The sequence below is a fragment of the Eucalyptus grandis genome, chromosome 7, assembly GCF_016545825.1.
Source record: "Eucalyptus grandis isolate ANBG69807.140 chromosome 7, ASM1654582v1, whole genome shotgun sequence".
In the NCBI taxonomy this organism is placed as follows: Eukaryota; Viridiplantae; Streptophyta; class Magnoliopsida; order Myrtales; family Myrtaceae; genus Eucalyptus; species Eucalyptus grandis.
The window spans coordinates 48,498,454-48,515,868 of record NC_052618.1 but is presented as its reverse complement, the minus strand read 5'-3'; the positions used below and the strand labels follow the sequence as shown (position 1 = coordinate 48,515,868).

Sequence of the window (17,415 nt, the reverse complement as noted above, 5' to 3'; positions counted from 1 at the left end):
ATGCAATTAAATGTTCACTTAAAAATTAAGATCAAGAGTTAGAAGTCGATTACAAGGTATTTACTACTCCACGTTGTACCACATCCCCAATGTAGAACTTCTTTCACCTAAAACCCCCGTATGTGGCTCATCTTCAAACTGTCCTAAAGACTAAGTAACATCGACACCAACACCAACATGCGACACACAACAAAGAACAACATACTAACACGTTATTTTTAAAAAAGAAAAGAATTTCAACACGTTGAGACACGTTGTATGTTAAATGTATATTAATAATAAATCATCACAAGAAGTGAGAGTTAGAAAGAATAGAAGACTGGATTTTTCTTCTTTCCTTCTTTATTATTGTTATTATATTTTTTTTTTTATTCAGGTGTCAAGAGAGTTGAACATGTGTATGATTCTCCGACCCCTATTGACCGCGCATCTGATTTTCCAACACATGTTGATCACGTGTCAGACACAATACGAAAACTCCCAAAGAGTGTCAATGCTTCCTAAACTAACGATTAGACATTGAAATCTGTTGGCTAGTCTTCAAGCTCCCGGTCCATCAGTCGAAGAGAGAATTCTTTTTCAAGGTTAACCGAAGATTGAAGACGAGGAATTCGAGCAAAGAAATTTACAGAGACTTACTGAGTAAAAGGAATGAATTCCAGGAGCTTCGTAGGTTAAGGACACGTTTCGTAGGTTAAATACGCGAAGGGAGTAAGGCACGACCCCCCGTCGTGACCCCAACAGGCTCTTTTAATGCATGCCCAGAGAGTACCATATGGAGACTTAGGTCTCTCTGGACCACACGTTTCTGACCTAGAAATGTCATGGAAGAGTTTGTAATTTACTGATCTTATTTTTCAGGAGCAATGTCGATAAATTGCCATTTATACGTGATATCGGAGCTCGATTTGAAAGTTCAAATCGGTCACGCTCTTTTCCCTCAATCGATTTCGACTGTCAACTGATGTTATTTCTTGAACATGGAAACAAAGACGCGTAAACCCAACAAGAGCCTCTCTCGATCCTTGCCTCGAGCGAACAAGTTCGAGATCTTGTCCAAGATTTTGTTCGAGCCCGCCAAAAAGTCATATTCCCTGGCTACATAACCAAACGGGGAGAACTTAAAAACAAGGCTCGTGAATTGGGAACAGGGTCGTGACCAATGATGAGAAGAAAGATTTTTAAAGCGTGGTCTTGAGGTGACATTCAAATCGAAAGAAAGTCGGTTGAAAACGACCAAACAATGAGATGCCATCGTAGTTTCAACCCATGCGAGTCTTAAGATGCCTTTCCGAACCCGACATCGAAGTCCCGTGGCCTAGATCCAAACCGCAATGTGCATTAATAGAGATGACCTTTATAGAATCATTTGGTGGATATCATCGGTGACATGGTCTAACGATATCCAACTTTAACTCGTGTCCCACAGCGAACGGCTTATTTTCACCACACTAACAGCAGAACATCGTTCGTTCTTAGCACAGATCTGGTTCGCTGGGAATCCATTCGAGCAAATTTGCTTCAAATAGACAAGAAGAGCCACATCATCTCGAATCTTTTCGGCAACCACCATGTCTTGAAGTTTCTGAGCAGCCGTTGGCAACGACAAACCAACGGATAGGATAGTCCATGCGCCTGTGCGGCCAAAAATGAAAAAACGCTAACCCTCTATTGTAGTTTTGAAGTAGTTGGACCGTAGACCTCGTTAGAGAACCGTAAATGATAGGATTTATTTGCAATGCCGACGCTCGATGCCTATGAGAAAGTATCTTTTGCAGCGGCAACGCCGCATTGAAGGATTTTTTTATGTCAGTTTCTTAATCTTGTCTCGTTATATCGTAAGCTGGAATTAACAACAGGAAGATCTACTTTGGTTCAAAAGTGAATAAATGTATAAGGACAATGCGTTCGGTTTCGTCAGTAGGTTCTCGTCCCTGTTGATGCTACAGTTGACTCTTTGGATGAACATGGGAACACCCCCACCCCAAAATCAGCTTGCGTACATGTTTTGTTCTTATGTGAGTACAACCACGCGAGGCTTCGAGAGAAGCATTGATTTCTACAAGCATCCGACAGCATGTGGGGTTTGGAATTGAATTTGATGATCCCCACTTGATGCCTCGTTTTGGACATAACCTTGAAGTCCTGTGGCAGCATGGTAGAAGTCGGTAGATTAGTCATTATCCCAATCCAATTCAGCGATGAGACACTTGCGAGATCTGTCGTTTACCCTATTGGTGCTAGGTTTATTCATAGTTGATGGCATGGCAAATTTTATCCAAGCATTAGGAGTAATCAATTTCAAGATGTGTCGGTTTCCACCATAGAACACAGCCCGCAATCAGAAACCGGACTAGACAGGGTTGGTTTTCAGTTTGTGGAATTAGAAACTAAACTTGTCCACCCAAGAACCGATAGTGTCTTCTTTCTTGTTTTTCTTTGGCTTAAGTGAATTTAACCCAATCAACCGAGCGATGTTGGAATGGAATCTCATACATTCCTTAGGTTTCTTCATGTTACTTTTATGTTTTCTATGACAAGGTCCAAAAGGCCCATATGTCCCAACATATCCGTCCCTCATGCCCTTTTGTTGCTCTCAGTCGAGATGAATATTACATGAATCTCCTTATCCATATCACATGGAGCATATGACAATTACATGGACTATGAGCTTCCCTTTGACTTGAAGGCACCTTGCTGGGGTTTTCTTTTGACCGCACCACTGATGCAGCTTCAGCTTTACTTTAGAAAATATAAAAAGAAAAATATATATATAAGAAGAAGAAAATTAAGGCATACCAATCCAATCCAGGCAATTCAGCCAGTCCAGTTCCTTGTACAGAACTTAAACTAAATGGCCGTTCCCCAATTTTGGGAAATGGGAACCGGTTGGACTAGGACCGTGCTCACCCCTCCTAAGTGCATGCCCGTACCGATTAAATCCACAAACGGTGAGAATGGGAGAACGCTCTTGAGGTAGGTTTAACATGTATATACTCAGTCTCATATGATAGGGAATCAAAACTGCACACACATATACAATATGCCCATGTCGAATCCACATCAACCGCAGTGGGTTGTCCTCGCCTTGTCATAAAAGCCGGCCACAAGTACAGCCATGCCCCCTCGAGAAAAGGCTCAAGAGCCTCAAACATTAACCGGGTACGCTACTCAGCCTGCTAACTTCCACCCCAGGAAAAAGTGGGTACTGTGATGCAAAACTTAGATTTTTGCATAGCCTTGTAATCGTCCGTGCTGTTGCCAGTAGTTTGGCCTGTTACGAGGTTGAATGACCAACCTTGTGCACGAAGTCCTCACGCCGGTTCCCCTTACAACAGGCAGCACACAAGTGAGGTTTCCCTAACAACAGGCAGCACACATCTCACTTGTCATGTTCTTGAAAAGCTGACAATGGATATGCCTCTTGAAGCCCTTGCTGATTAGGGTGTGTCTCTGAGTAACACAGGCATGTGATGCTGAAGCATCTTTCGCTGTAGTTTCTTGTCTTTCTGTGTTTTTTCATTCTCTGGCGAAGTCCTCGAATTCCGAGCTTGTGATAAAGCATTATGTGAATACTAGAAAGTCTTAAGTGCATAACCATATTAAAAAGAGAACAGATGTCAGAACAACCATAGCTTGGTTTTACAAAATCCTTAGCTTTATTGTACATCTCTTATATAATCAATGTTTGTTTTGCTTTCCTAACGACAACTTCATATCAGAGTTGCCACCACAAAGAGAGTATTCAGACCAAAGAAAGGACATGGAACATACTGCACATGATCTATTTACCTTGCTCTCCCCAAGTAAATCCATTCATCAACCATTGAGGAGATGGAAACGGAGACTTTCCATTAAAAATTTGCTATAGACTTCTTCTAAAGAAACAATACCAAACAAAACACTCAAGCATTATAACAATGCTTTGTAGTGGCTGAAAAAACAGCATTCAGGAACAATATATATATGGATAAATGGCTTGAGTTCCCAACTTTGGAAGTGAAAATGTATATGATCTTCATTTCTCACCTCTTAAGTAAATCCACTAACAATGTCAGCTTAGTGGACAAGAATGTTCTCACAAAGTAACCTCCATCTTCATGCTTTCTGTTAAACTTACAGAATCAATGGAACAGTTGAATCTTCCTTCCCCATATCTTCAATAAGTTGACTTGATCTATACATAGCTAAAAGCAGTACACTGAGGATACATCAAAGCACAATGGATGAATGATAAGGAAATCAGACCACTTCCTTCCAATGATCTAGAAAGCATCACGGGAAGCATTTCATCCTCTGGAAAATGAAACACGGGGTCCGCATTACCGCAAAGAACAAAAAAAAATGTCATGGAAGCTGCATTTAGACTTTTGTTTACCTGTCTCTCTACCTCAACAGCTGAAGCAGCAAGCCTGCGCCTCAAAGTTGAATTCTCCTCTTCACAACTCTCAGCCCCAGTATCTGAATGGCAAAATACACACGGAGTATATTAGACTGGTCAATCAAAAACTGTTGAGCGTCTTATGGTTGTAGCGATTACCAGCAAAACCAGTGAGCTTCTGACATTGGTCTGAAATACTTATTCTAACAGATAGCAAACTTCACTGATAAACCATTGCTAATAAAACACAAAGATCATTTGCTTGCTCTTATGTGCAAAGTGCTATTTAGGTGGTTGAGATAATGCCACCTTCTCTTTCATACATTAGAAAGCACCTAAATGGAAGACTAATGAGCAACATAACCGGACATTGTGATTATCTTGGCACACTGGATATAAAAAACCTTAAAGGAGAGGAGAATAGCTATGATGATATAAAGTGTGTCTGGATAGAGTTTTGCTTTTGCTTGTTGCACAATTTAAATCTTGCAGCAGACATCCTTTGACCTTTTTTAACCCTAAACTGTCACACCATGCAAATGTTGACACTTATATTCCCATTTTTTTTTCATTTTTTTTTTAAATTTGGATAATATTTTTAGTTTTGGCAGGAAAGCAAAAGAATAAGTTTTACTTAAATCAAAAAAAAAAAAAAGCAAATAAACTGTACATATATAATTTGTTCACAGAAATATTGCAAGGGCTACACACTGAAGGAGCATCAAGAAATAAAATTCTAAGACCATTCAAAGGCATATGTAAGAGTAAAGATGGTAGAAGTGATGCTACCTAGATCACGCGATAGCTATCCCCACATGAGCAGAAATAGCAGGACAAAGTTTAGTTGGGACTGAGATCAAACCCAGCAAACCAAAAGAAATAAAACAACCACTCCACCTAGCATAGACTGAGGCCCAAATGAAAGTTCTACTGTGAGAATGTAAAGGCGAGAGCCAAAAAAACAATCTCTACATACATAGGTAGTAGGTACACATAGACCATGAAAATCACAAATTGCCACAAGCAAACCACCTCCAATTGTTATGATGGTATCATATGCAGAGATTGCCACCTAAATACATGTTTGCACAAACGCAAAGCCATATGGCTCTTTCTGCAACCAAAACTCAATAGCATATCACTCATCTTACTTCCTATACAAAGATAAGTGAAACTTAATGAAAGTGAGTGATGTAAAAGCAGGGAGTATTCATAATTAGCAAAATTAAGTGAACAGTCACAAATTTATTGCTCTTACCATAATAATATGATGATAGAATTGTGATGCGTTCAGTTGGCTGGAAAAGGAAAACAATAAGAACATCAGAGACAGCTTGACAACAATTATATTATAGAGAGCAATTACTATGTATCTCTAGGGGGCATCATAATACCAAGAGAATAAATTGACAATTACATAAGGTTCCAGTAAAGAAGTATAATACCAAAATTCATCTATGAAATGATGTTCACTACTTTACCAAAAATTTATATTGGAGGCATAAAGATAGAATTTAAAAATGGTGGTGCACAAAATGCTCTAGCTATGATTCATATATGCACGTGACACTTGATAGAGGGCCAGTTCTATCATGAGATTACCGCACCTATTATGCTAAAAAGCCGTTAAATGTCTCTAAGAACAGAATCGTTATGGTGTGATGCACTGTTTGCAAACAAATGCACTCTAAGAAATTATTTGGCTCTACATTAACATGCCCTATTGCAATTGTAACAGTGAAAGAGACTATGCAAGGGAAGGAGTGTTGAAATGGATGTGCCCAGTAATTGAGTATGTGCTTTTTACGGCCATAAGTTCCATTACATCTTCAGGACATTTCCTAGTGTCCTGTTCCAACATATTCATCGTATGGACTATGACCTCTCAATTAGTAAATGCAAAGTTTATTATTGAATAGGAGGCAAGAAGAGTAGGAAGATACCATTACAAACATCCCTTCACGGCGAGTAGGTAGCTGCTCAAGCTTTTTCAATGTCTCGTCACCTTTGGTAACTCTACCAAATATAGCATACTGAAGTTCATCCACACCAGCATAACAGAAATGATCCTTAGTCAATTTGCAAAAATTCTCACGCAATAAGGTTAATCATTTGAACTAGCATTGGCATACCTTGCCATCAAGATGCGAAGCATCTCCGAGAAGTATTGAGAAAGAGGATTGTGCACTGTCTGGATCGTCATATCTACAAACAAATTTGACTTAACAACCTTTGATACAAGTTTATCAAGTTTCCTGTGTTTTAAACATTAAACAAAAATAATCCGTAAAAGTACCAAGAAAGTTCCACCCCAAAAATGTGGACTTTAATATGAGTTAAGAGAGGAAGTTTTCATAAGGTTTTAAGTTGAATGTAACCCCCAGAAGATAACTAAAAGAAAATGTCAGAATTTGTCACTAGGAAAGTTCATGCATCAAAATATGGACATAGCCAAGAGAAGAAAACTATCAACCTCAACAAGAATTAGTCAGGGTCAACCTAAGTTTCTCCCAAACTTCTTGTAATCCCTGCGAGCAAAGGATTCATGGGAGCAAACAATGAATGTTGATGCGATCCAGCAATTAGATTGTCCGTTGTAGAGAAGACAAATCCATGTCTTTAGATATCTGACCTCTCGATTCTCCAAGATCCTTGTTAATCTAACTCTCACCTCTTAGATAATTAGCTCTTTTCTAAACCATCTGAACTTCTTAAGACCCTCATCCTGAGTTCTTGGCCAATGCAAAATATCCAAGGAAAAATGACATACTCAAACAGCTCAATCTAACGCCTTTTTGTTCTTAGACATATTCAATTGATAAATTTATTGGGTTGAATACAGCAATCAGAGATTTCATCTATATCATTTGATTTGGAGGATCTCATGTGTTCAGCAAATTATACTTTAAGCTTCACAAAACCTAGTCATATATTACTCTTAGTTAAATGTATGTCCACCACTCTACACCTTCAAGGGACTTTATCAGTTTCTACAGAAACAGAATATGTAGAAGCATGAAATGTCTCGTATCGGTGGAGTTCAACATCCACTGGGCGATCTCAAAATCATATAGCAGCAGACCCCGTTGAAACCCAGAATGCTATGTACCAAGAACCATAAACACTTCGCAAAAGCACATTCCATGAGTCTATAGCTACCACAGCAGAAAAACTTAATCAGAGAACTCAATTTTACTGCACTGTTACAGTACACGAGTCCCGCATTGAAGAATTTCTTAAGCAATAGCGAGCCATTTGACCGGAATCCTCATTGGAGAGTAAAGTGTACCGTACCCATCAAAAAGGAAACATTTTTCTTTACCTCCCCATGGAAAGAATGCCCCTAACATGCTTGACATTACTGAACTCCCCAACGATAGTTTTCTCGGCTTCCGTTCTCTGCTCATCATTCATGGGCGCGGTTCTCCCGTTGGCAACATCAGCGACTTGGGCAACAAAACCTTTATCCACCTATTTCATTTCCATCACGCGCATCATCTTCATCAGTACCACGAACTGCATCGAGCCCAAGACATCCCAACAAAAAAAAAAAAAAGATTGGGTCGCGGCCTGCGAGCTTTCGGAGAGCATACCCGGAAGAAGTGATTGGTGTTATAGCACCCGAGGCGGACGAGCTTGAAGATGTGATCCACCGTCCTCGGAGCGACGCCCGGAAAGAACCCGAACTCGATGTCCCCGTAATTAGTCTACAGGCGGACAGAACGAAAGCGGTCACCGTCAATTCCGGAACCAAAAACTTTTGCCCGGACATGCCGCGAATCGATCGAGGAACGGGGAACAAGAAACCTGGAAAACGACGCGAGCCGATCCGAGGTGGGGCCCTTGCGACTCGGCCAGCGCGCCGGCGGCGATCACCAGGACGAGGCAAGCGATGGAGGATCCGCCATTGAAAGGCCTCATGCTCGCTGCTCGGTCTGGTTCCGCGAGTCGACGACGACGACGAGATCCGCCGGGTTGCCTGGACCGAATTGAGACGCCGAGGAGGTCTCCAACGGGCCGGGCCGGGATGGGCCGTCCTGGGCCGGGCTTTAAAAGAACTGGATCGGGCCTAACATTTCGGGCTCCAGCTTCGAGGCCCGGTTGCCGGTCAAAAGCGATGATGGTAAACGCTGTAGCCACTCTTGTCAATGCGCCACTCACTCGAACTTGGAATATAATTCTCATATTTTTTAGGTTTTTCGGGAAAACAGTACTGAATTTATCGGGCATTCTCGCGGCGTAATTCTTCGCTATTAAGGCACTTGTACGTGTAATTTTGTCTTTCATTTTAAGATTTAGGGTTAAGATTACGAAAAATTTCAAATTAATATACATGTGATGAATTTACTTCAAACTAATTTTTTTTATTACGAAAAACTCTAAATTGATACTCTTATGATAAATTTACCAAAAATAACTATAAAAAACCTCCAAAATGATACAAATGTGATAAATTTATATCAAACTAATCAAAAAAAAAACCCAAATTGATACTTTTGTGATAAATATATTCTCCGTAAATTGAATTGATACCTTTGTTTTTTTGGTCGAAAAATTGATGCCATAAAAAACCATGAAATTGTTACAACCATGACAAATATAAAATAAAATCACAAACCGATATACCAATTAACTATCATGTCATTCAACTTAACAATTTAATGATAAAATTATTTAGAAATTAGTACAGGATAAATTTGTTTTAAAGGTGTACCGATTTGGAGCTTTTATGATTAAAATATTAGTTTCAAGTAAATTTGTTACGGATATATGGTTTATAATTTTTTGTGGTATTAATCTTAAAATTTTTGCTTCTTTTCATATTTTGAAAATAAAAAGATTAATTTGCACTACTTTTAATTAGAGATGGCAAAATAGGTCTTAGACCCATATATAACCCATTTAAACATAAATTGGTCATATATAAGTCATTTATTTTTTAAATAAACTAGTTAAATAGGTTTAAAAATTAAAGATATAAAATAAATGAATCTTAAATGGGTTGGACTTAGAACTCATTTTCAACTAAAGCCTCACAATCTCTCTTTTCCCTCTTTAACTTTATAAAGATATTATTTTATAAAAATTGAAATTATAATTATTTTTAAAATTTTAAATTTTCTTTCTTTTCTTTTTCTTTCTTTTTCCTCTTTCCTTAGCCAGTGGCCAACATGACGATAGTCGGCGAGACTTGAGCTTGCTAGCGTCAAGCAAGCCTAGTGAGTTAGAGGCTCACCTATGGTCGATCATTGGCCCATTGAAGAAGAAGAAAAAGAAAAAAGAAAAAAACAGAGAAAAATCACATTCTTAAAAAATAAAAATTCAATTTAAAAAAATTATAAAATTGTCTATTAAATTCGTATTGCATAAAACTATTTTAGTAATACCATTTTTTTAAACGATAAGAAATAAGTTTTCTTAGATTTAATTAAATGAGTAGAGTATAGATCAGATTTGGTTTGAGTAAAAAAATTTATACTACGATAAATGAATCATAAATCGATTAAATGGGTTGATTTGGATCAGATCATTTATGAGCCAACCTAAACTCGACCCGACCCATCCATTTAACATATCTACTTTTAATACTCGAGAATCAATTTTTTTCTTGAGTTTTTCCATTAAAAATTAATGTAATTCTCGAAGATGCCAGGCTCGAGACACGGCCATGGCTCGGTGGATTGGCCATCTCGGCTGCCGAGCGATTGCTAACTCAATTTCCAAAAGTGACACGGCAATGGCGAGCCCAATTTAGTAAAATAGCCGGTGGAGCGAGGTATTTTCGGAATTAAATAAAAAGAAAGAGAGATTTATTTGGGAATGAAAGTCCATAACTTTTTAAATTTTTATTCGATTAAATAGCCGACCCCACACGCATGATCGGACATGTCACATGGGTGCGAGGTTGAAACCTGCCAATCCTCCTCCTCTCAGCGCAGATTTGGAAAACCACTAGTGCAAAACTATCATTTCAATAATTTTATTAGTATTAATTGAAATCATTTGCTCTTCTCTGTCCTTTTCCTACTCTCCTTTTCTTAATACTTTTTTTTATTTTTTATTTTTTTTGGTCAGACCTTCTTTTCTTTTTTCTGGAGTCGAGAGCTTTCGCTCAATATGTGGGCCAGAGATGTCTCCAGCTTTGCTTTCGATTCTCCAAAAAAACACTTGATTATCACCCCCACCCCCATATTTTTTATTATCTTTTTTTAAATTTTGGTGGAGAATCAGCATCCCTATAAAGTTGCACTTTCAATTGTACTCTTATTCTCGGTCCCTTCTCAGGCAGTTATTAAATAAACCCTTTCCTTTTTGGAAAATTAAAAAAAAAAAAAAGATAGAAATACGAGGGAGTTCAGAGCAGTAAACATAGCACATCGCCTTGTCTACGGAGTTCAGATGTATATTGACTCCATTTGTTTTGCTGAAAAATGAATAAATAATTATTTTTTTATATTATTTATAAAAATCGAACGAATGAAATATATTTTTATTAGCTATAAAAGTAAAGAAAACTTTTCATTAACCAATTATCTAAATGATAGAAACGATCAATTTTAAATTCATTTTTTATAAAATAAATGGAGCCGTAATATTCATCTACCCGTCAGTTTTAGAGTCGAATCTCCCTTCAATTATCAGCTTTAAAAATGATTCTTTATTATTTTTTGCTTTTTTTTATTGTAGAGATTATTCTAATCGTATCGTGCCAAAAGAGAAATGCCGAGTGGTGCGGTGCACTTGTTGCGAATTCCGCCATTTTTCTTTTCAACACCTTTTGCGCCGTCCAATAACGCTCCACATGACGACACGTCTTTACACGAGCGATCGCCACGTGGGCTCGCGCCATTGGAGGGGGCGTTGACTCGTCCTTTGAGGAGGAATATTACATGAATCATGTGAGGACGCTCGATTAGTTTAATACATAAAACCAAAAAAAAACAAACAGAATTCGATTCTTAATGGACAAGTACAGTGGAATTTCGCGATGAAAATCGATGTCGAACTGTTCTATTTCAGAATATAAGTACAACCGTCATTAAAAAAAAAATGGAAGTCTCCTTTTTGCCACTTTGATTTTATGTTAACCTAGGACGAAAGCTCGTGCATTGTGCAGAATTAATACACTTAAAAAAAAAATTATCGAGGAGATCGTTTGGAAAAAAAAAAAAAAAAAAAAATAAGTTGAAAAATTATTTAAGTCGCGGTGTTAAAAAAAATTGGCTTCTATTCTTTATTTTCTTATACGAATCATAATGCTTGTATGAAATACAGAAAATTTATTTTACAAAATCTTTTTCCCCCATATAGCCTTCTTTGGACCACGGAGATAGCTAAAAAAAGAAAAGAGTTGAAAACGAAAATTGTAAAACTAAAGAAGAAAACTATAATTCAAAGCGAATCTGAAAAGAGTTGAAAACAAAAATTGAAAAAAAGAAAAAAAGAAAAATATAATTCAAAGCGAATCCTCCTACGTTCTAAAAAAAAAAGTAAACCAAAATGAAAACATCAAAATTGTAGCGAATTCATATAATTGCCATAACGTAGGGTAAAAATTTATAGGTATTAAATAAGAGAGCTCAGCTAAAACATTATACTTTTCAAGCAAATGTCGCTAAACAGTTAAAAAAACCCAAAATTATATCCATTGCGATAAAAATACTTCAAACCTTTAAAGAAGTTTAGCATACTCGTATCATAATAGGTAAGTTTAGATTCTTTTGCAACACAGAAAAATAATAATAATAATATTGGAACATCTATATCACAATTGAAGGTTTTTTTTTTTTTGGTAGTATTATTCTCATTTTTTTATGATTGGCAATTGCAGAATGATGCAAGACCTGAGTCTGAAGACACCGGTTGATTCTAATTTTTTTTTTTTTAGTCTTTTTTTTTTTTTTAATGTAAACTAGATATGGTCAGGATCGACAGTATGCCAAAAACCTCATTGGAGGCCCACCGGGGAGATTTAATTAAAAATTAAAATTGGTCGATTCCCCACTCTGATTAAAGAGCGGGGACGCGTGCTTAGCTGGGGGTGGTGGAGGGCGTCGTTAGAAACGCGGCGCTCTCTTATCTCTTTTCCTTCGCGGGGCCCCGCTTTCTGGGCATTTAGAAAACGCCGACTAAATTATGACTTTCATTCTGACCCAAAAGAAAAAAAAATAAAGAAAATCACGACTTTCGTGGACCGTGGATAAAATATAATTTTAACGAGCCGCTTCGTCCACCGTTGATCCAATAATTATTCGGAAAAAAAAAAAGGGTGGTTAAAACCTTCGGATAAATAGTGGACCGTTCACGTAAAAGTTCCCTTTTTCTTTTTCGAAAAAGAATTAAGGTTTCTTATGGTCTAAGTACTTCTTGATGGGGGTAAAGAAAGGGCCAAATCACGAGTCAAGTGACAACTATAAGACATTAATTATGGAAAAAGCTCGTTATCTTTTAGAGATAGAGAGAGAGAGAGAAGGGAGGAGAGATCATTTTCCTTGTAAAGAGATGTGCTATTAGTGGATCCTTTGATTTGACTTGAGGTTACTTTCGGTCCGACCGGTCTTCCTTTTTTTTTCTTTTTCTTTTTTAATTCTCGAGCTAGTTGGCAATGCCGATATAATGTCACGTTGGTTTACTGTTGATTTTCTAAACCTTTAGACAAGTAATCTTATGATATCAAAAGGATATTTTGATCAAGTTGCCAGTAATAATATGATATTTTGATGGTGGGTAGTTTTGAATCGAGAGGCTAATACCATATAATAATAATAATAATAGGATAAAAGATTGCAAAGTGAAGAAATGATAGACTCGATGAGGGTTTGGCTTTGCTCTATAATCCAACCTAATTTCCATTTAAAAATTATATCGATTTTTTTATTCTTAAAGTCAATTGAGTCAAACTATATGTTTGTAATTAGGTTAATGTGCAAAAAAAAAACGCAGGATGTATGATGCAGTTAAATATAAATAAATTTCAGCGACGACAAAGTCAAAATGTACATTTATGTAAGTTTTTCATTATCGAAATTAAAGATACCGCCGCTCAAATTTAACCTTGACTCGTCTTGCACTCTCAATTTCGATTTATTTATGGATCGGACCCCGTTGTTCTCCATTTTTTCTCAGGCGAAGGACTGAACTCGACCCGCTCGAAGGGGATAAAACGCAATTAGGCGAAAGTGGAGGGGGGCAATCCATATTGCTAATAACAATGAATCGATACACCTGTCGACGTGTAAATAAAACAGAAAGCTCGATATCCTTTTTTTTTTTTTTTTTTCCTTTTCCTTTTTCTTTTAAATCATATTTTTCCGTCTTTGGGCAAAATCCGAGCTCCACGGCCGCATCTGAAGCTGCTCTGATTTGCAGAGAAAATCTAGAGGACGACTAGAAAGAGAAAGTAGAGAGAGAGAGAGAGAACGCGAAGAACAGAAGCTGCGCAGCGAAGAGGGGAAGAAGGAGAGATAGCTGGAGGTGGAGGAAGAGGAGGAGGAGGAGGAGGAGGGTTAGGAGGGTTGAAGGCGATCCAATCAAGGCCCCTCCCTTCATCTCTCCCGCAACCAATCAGTAAGCCGCCGAGTCTCTCCCTGTCGATCCCTCCCGTCTCTCCCGTCTCCGTCTTCTCCCTCCCACTCTCCCTCTCGTGCTTCCGGGCGCCGTCGTGCTCGGCCGTCGGATCTCCGATTCGCGGTTGCGGGCGGGTTCGATCGAATCGGCTGGATCTCCCGGTCGCGCGCTCGATTTCTCGGCTCGGATTACCTTTCTGCGGCGAGGGCTTTTTCTAGTTTTGCGGTGGTGTTTTGGTATCGATGCTTGGTGAATTTTTTTTTTTTTTCTTTTTTGGGTTTGTTTGCGGTTTGTTTTAGTTCGAATCGGTTACTTGTTTGGTTCGGGGGCGATGAATCGATTGATTTCTTAATTAAAAGGGCGGTTTTTTCGGGAGTTAATTTGAGGTAGATGGACGAGAAATCGATTCTTGAATGCTCGCTGTTTCGAGGACATTTGCGGTTTCTCCTGCCTCGAAGGTAGAGTTGACTCTCGAGTTAATTCGGAGTCTGCGCAGGGTCGGGTCGTTTTTTTTTTTCGTTTGCCGGTTGCGACTGTAACGGATAGAGTAGCCTTTGGATTGACTGGGGTTCTGTGAGTGACTTCGGTTACCCTGCTTGTTGATAGATACAAGGAGACATGTTGGAGGGGCGTTCCTGTCTGGTTCCGAGGATGTTCTCGAGCTCCTGCCAGCCGGAGACCAACTGGTCTCGCCAGACTTGTAGGCTTGAGGTGGAAATCTGCGGCGGCAGCGGCGGCGGCGGCACTGGGGGCTGTGGCAAGCGCCGGCGCGATGCTGACATGGATGATTATCGGCGAAGGTTCAAGCAGTTCGATTCTCCAGATGGAACTTCTTGGGATTGGCATGGAAAGGATCTCCTATATGAAGAAGGGAAGTCTGATGGTAGGAGTGTTTCTGACATTGTTGATGTTGAAGAGGGTCTCCTGTATGATGATAGGAAAGAAGATTGCAGACAAGAAGATGGAAAGTCCGATGATAGGAGTGTTTTCGACACTGGTAATGTGGAAGAGGGTGTCCTATGTGATTATACAAAAGAAGATCTCAGACAAGAGGAAGGCAGTGTACATCAGGCTTTTTTGTGTGAAGAATCCGATAATCAACGTCACGCTGGGGATTCTTCACATTCAAATTCCCTTATCAACTCCATTGGCAGGGATATGTCAATTAACTGTCTTATTCGTTGCACAAGATCTGATTATGGTTCCATTGCCTCATTGAATAAGAGTTTTCAATCATTGGTTAAAACCGGTGAGCTCTATAAAATGAGGAGACAGAATGGTATTGTCGAGCACTGGATTTATTTTTCTTGCAACTTGCTCGAATGGGATGCTTACGACCCAATACGTGGTCGATGGATGCACCTTCCAAGAATGATGTCAGACGAATTATGCATTTTTTCTGACAAAGAGTCCTTGGCAGTGGGCACCGAGCTTCTTGTATTTACTACGTACAGGATATACAGATATAGCATTCTAACAAATTCTTGGTCCTCTGGAGGCAGGATGAATGCTCCGAGATGCCTGTTTGGATCTGCCAGTCTCGGAGAGATAGCAATCGTAGCTGGTGGGCAGGATCCTGATAATAACATACTGAGCTCTGCGGAGATGTACAACTCCGAAACTCATAAATGGCATCCCCTTCCAAGCATGCACAAAGCAAGGAAGAAGTGTTCTGGAGTGTTTATGGATGGCAAGTTCTACGTAATTGGTGGGATTGGTGGTAGTGAAGGGAAGGTTCTCACATGTGGGGAGGAATATGATTTAAAGACGGGACGATGGACTGAAATCCCTGATATGTCCCCCGGAAGAGAGACTGACATACCTGCTACAGCCGAAGCACCTCCTTTGGTTGCGGTCGTGAACAATGAACTGTACTCCGCTGATTATGCAAACATGGAAGTGAGAAAGTACAGTAAGGTGCGACGGATGTGGTTTCCGGTGGGCAGACTTCCTGAAAGCGCAGCCTCAACATATGGATGGGGCCTTGCTTTCCGAGCTTGTGGAGACAGCCTCATTGTCATTGGCGGACCTCAAAATTTCATCGAGCTCAACTCTTGGGTTCCAAGTGAAGGCCCTCCAAGGTGGAACTTGCTTGCCAGGAAGCGATCAAGTAACTTTGTCTATAATTGTGCTGTCATGGGATGCTGAGTCGCCGGATAGTCCTATGCCACGCCCTGTAGCGCTTCCTTACACGATGAGTTGAGCAAGGGTATAAGGTTCGTTGCAAGAGTTGCTTGTGGCGGTACTATCCCCTTCTTTCAGTCTGGATTGGGAGAGAAGAAGCTAGGAGTTTCTGGTTTTTCTTGATTTTATAGATGTTCTCTTAACAAGGGGTCTTGATTGTCTTTCACAGGCTTTTTTTAATCACAATGCTTTTGCAAATTTGGAGTTGGTGCCTAGTGCCTCCTCCTTTGCAGCGACGTGCAGTATTTCAGGGAATGGTCTCTCACATCGATGGAGTCAAATAATACATAGTACCAATTGCTCCACTCGGGGCGATGCCCGCATTTTCTTCTCTTTTATCTGATATTCAAAGCCACTCGTCCGGATCTAATCCTTTATCTTCTCGTTTGTTTTCTTCAAATGATCAAATTCAATCTCGAAACTGGAAGTTCTCATAGGCTGGCTTCTACTTCAGTTGACCAGAATGGGTTCAGCTCTTAAACCCGCGGTCCCGTCTGAGCTGGTCCTTTTGTTTTCTGGGGCCGGTCATGGGCCCTTTCGGCTGAGCTTTTATGGGTTTTCTTAACCAGGTAAAAGCTGTAACGAATGATGGGCTTGAAGTCGCTTCGGTGCAGAGTTGGTACATTCCCTGAAAATTCCACATCTGCCCCGAAGCAGAGCCAATCCCTTTTAAGCGACTTAGATAGGATGCTCGGTTATTCATGACATCGATCCGATTCAGTTGGCCAGAGCTAGCGACCCTGGAGCCCCGTATGGAAGGGCTCTCGGATAGTGGGGTTCCAAATGGTTTCGTGTTCTTCGATAGGTTTCGTTTCAGAGAAAGATCTAAGCACCGAGAGGGTAATGGAGCTCTCTTCACCTTATCATGCGAGACAGAGGAACCTAACTTGACAGATACGGGGAAACATAACTTTATCGCACCTAAGACAAGAAGAGTTCGTAATTTGAAAAGACTAGATTCCCATCGTGATGAAGTTACGTAGATAAAAAGTTGACAATCCAATGCCTCGATGTCGAGTTTGAAACTCACGAGTGAACTCATTCTAAAGTACGTTCAAGAATGTTTCGTTGGCTCGAATAAATTGCTCCTGGTCAACGTTTGTACATAGGTTGAACTGAACCACGCGAAGCCAAAACGACGCTGTATTTCGTGCTTATGGATACTAAGTTCGTCGCTTTGACAGCGAAACCGCATTTGATAGCTTGGCTACAAGTGTCTTACACATTTGGAGAGGATTGCGTTGTTGCGATGTTTACATCTTGCCATGGTCTGTTTAGGGTAA

At 39.6% G+C, this 17,415-nt stretch overlaps 2 protein-coding genes across 5 annotated transcripts; one reads left to right on the top strand and one right to left on the bottom strand.

Moving 5' to 3' along the window:
• Positions 1-3,880: 3,880 nt before the first annotated feature.
• LOC104453964 (peptidyl-prolyl cis-trans isomerase CYP23) lies at positions 3,881-8,343 on the bottom strand. The gene is made up of 8 exons (XM_010068629.3): positions 8,189-8,343; positions 7,975-8,088; positions 7,704-7,852; positions 6,514-6,586; positions 6,325-6,414; positions 5,640-5,679; positions 4,379-4,461; positions 3,881-4,296 (listed from the first exon to the last, which is right to left on the bottom strand). The coding sequence occupies exons 1-8, from the start codon at positions 8,300-8,302 to the stop codon at positions 4,276-4,278; spliced, it is 684 nt and encodes a 227-aa protein (XP_010066931.2). The 5' UTR covers positions 8,303-8,343; the 3' UTR covers positions 3,881-4,275.
• Positions 8,344-13,690: 5,347 nt separating this feature from the next.
• LOC104453963 (F-box/kelch-repeat protein SKIP11) lies at positions 13,691-16,502 on the top strand. 4 transcript variants are annotated; one of them, XM_010068626.2, is made up of 2 exons: positions 13,691-13,948; positions 14,555-16,502. In XM_010068626.2, exon 2 carries the CDS (start codon positions 14,567-14,569, stop codon positions 16,094-16,096), a length of 1,530 nt encoding a protein of 509 aa, XP_010066928.2. In that variant the 5' UTR covers positions 13,691-13,948; positions 14,555-14,566; the 3' UTR covers positions 16,097-16,502. The 4 variants fall into 4 exon arrangements, with proteins under 4 accessions (XP_010066928.2, XP_010066930.2, XP_010066929.2 ...); XM_010068628.2 differs by having other exon boundaries at positions 13,691-14,184; XM_010068627.2 differs by having other exon boundaries at positions 13,691-14,197.
• The last annotated feature ends 913 nt before the right edge of the window (positions 16,503-17,415 follow it).

Bases quoted from the DNA above. Each gene is read 5' to 3' on its own strand.
- LOC104453964 (XM_010068629.3), bottom strand. From the start codon at position 8,302: ATGAGGCCTTTCAATGGCGGATCCTCCATCGCTTGCCTCGTCCTGGTG. The intron at 6,415-6,513 runs GTATGCCAATGC...GATGAACTTCAG, and splicing joins CTTCGCATCTTGATGGCAAG to TATGCTATATTTGGTAGAGT. The intron at 5,680-6,324 runs GTATCTTCCTAC...TTCCTTTTCCAG, and splicing joins GTGAAGGGATGTTTGTAATG to CCAACTGAACGCATCACAAT.
- LOC104453963 (XM_039317136.1), top strand. From the start codon at position 14,362: ATGCTCGCTGTTTCGAGGACATTTGCGGTTTCTCCTGCCTCGAAG. The intron at 14,407-14,554 runs GTAGAGTTGACT...GCTTGTTGATAG, and splicing joins CGGTTTCTCCTGCCTCGAAG to ATACAAGGAGACATGTTGGA.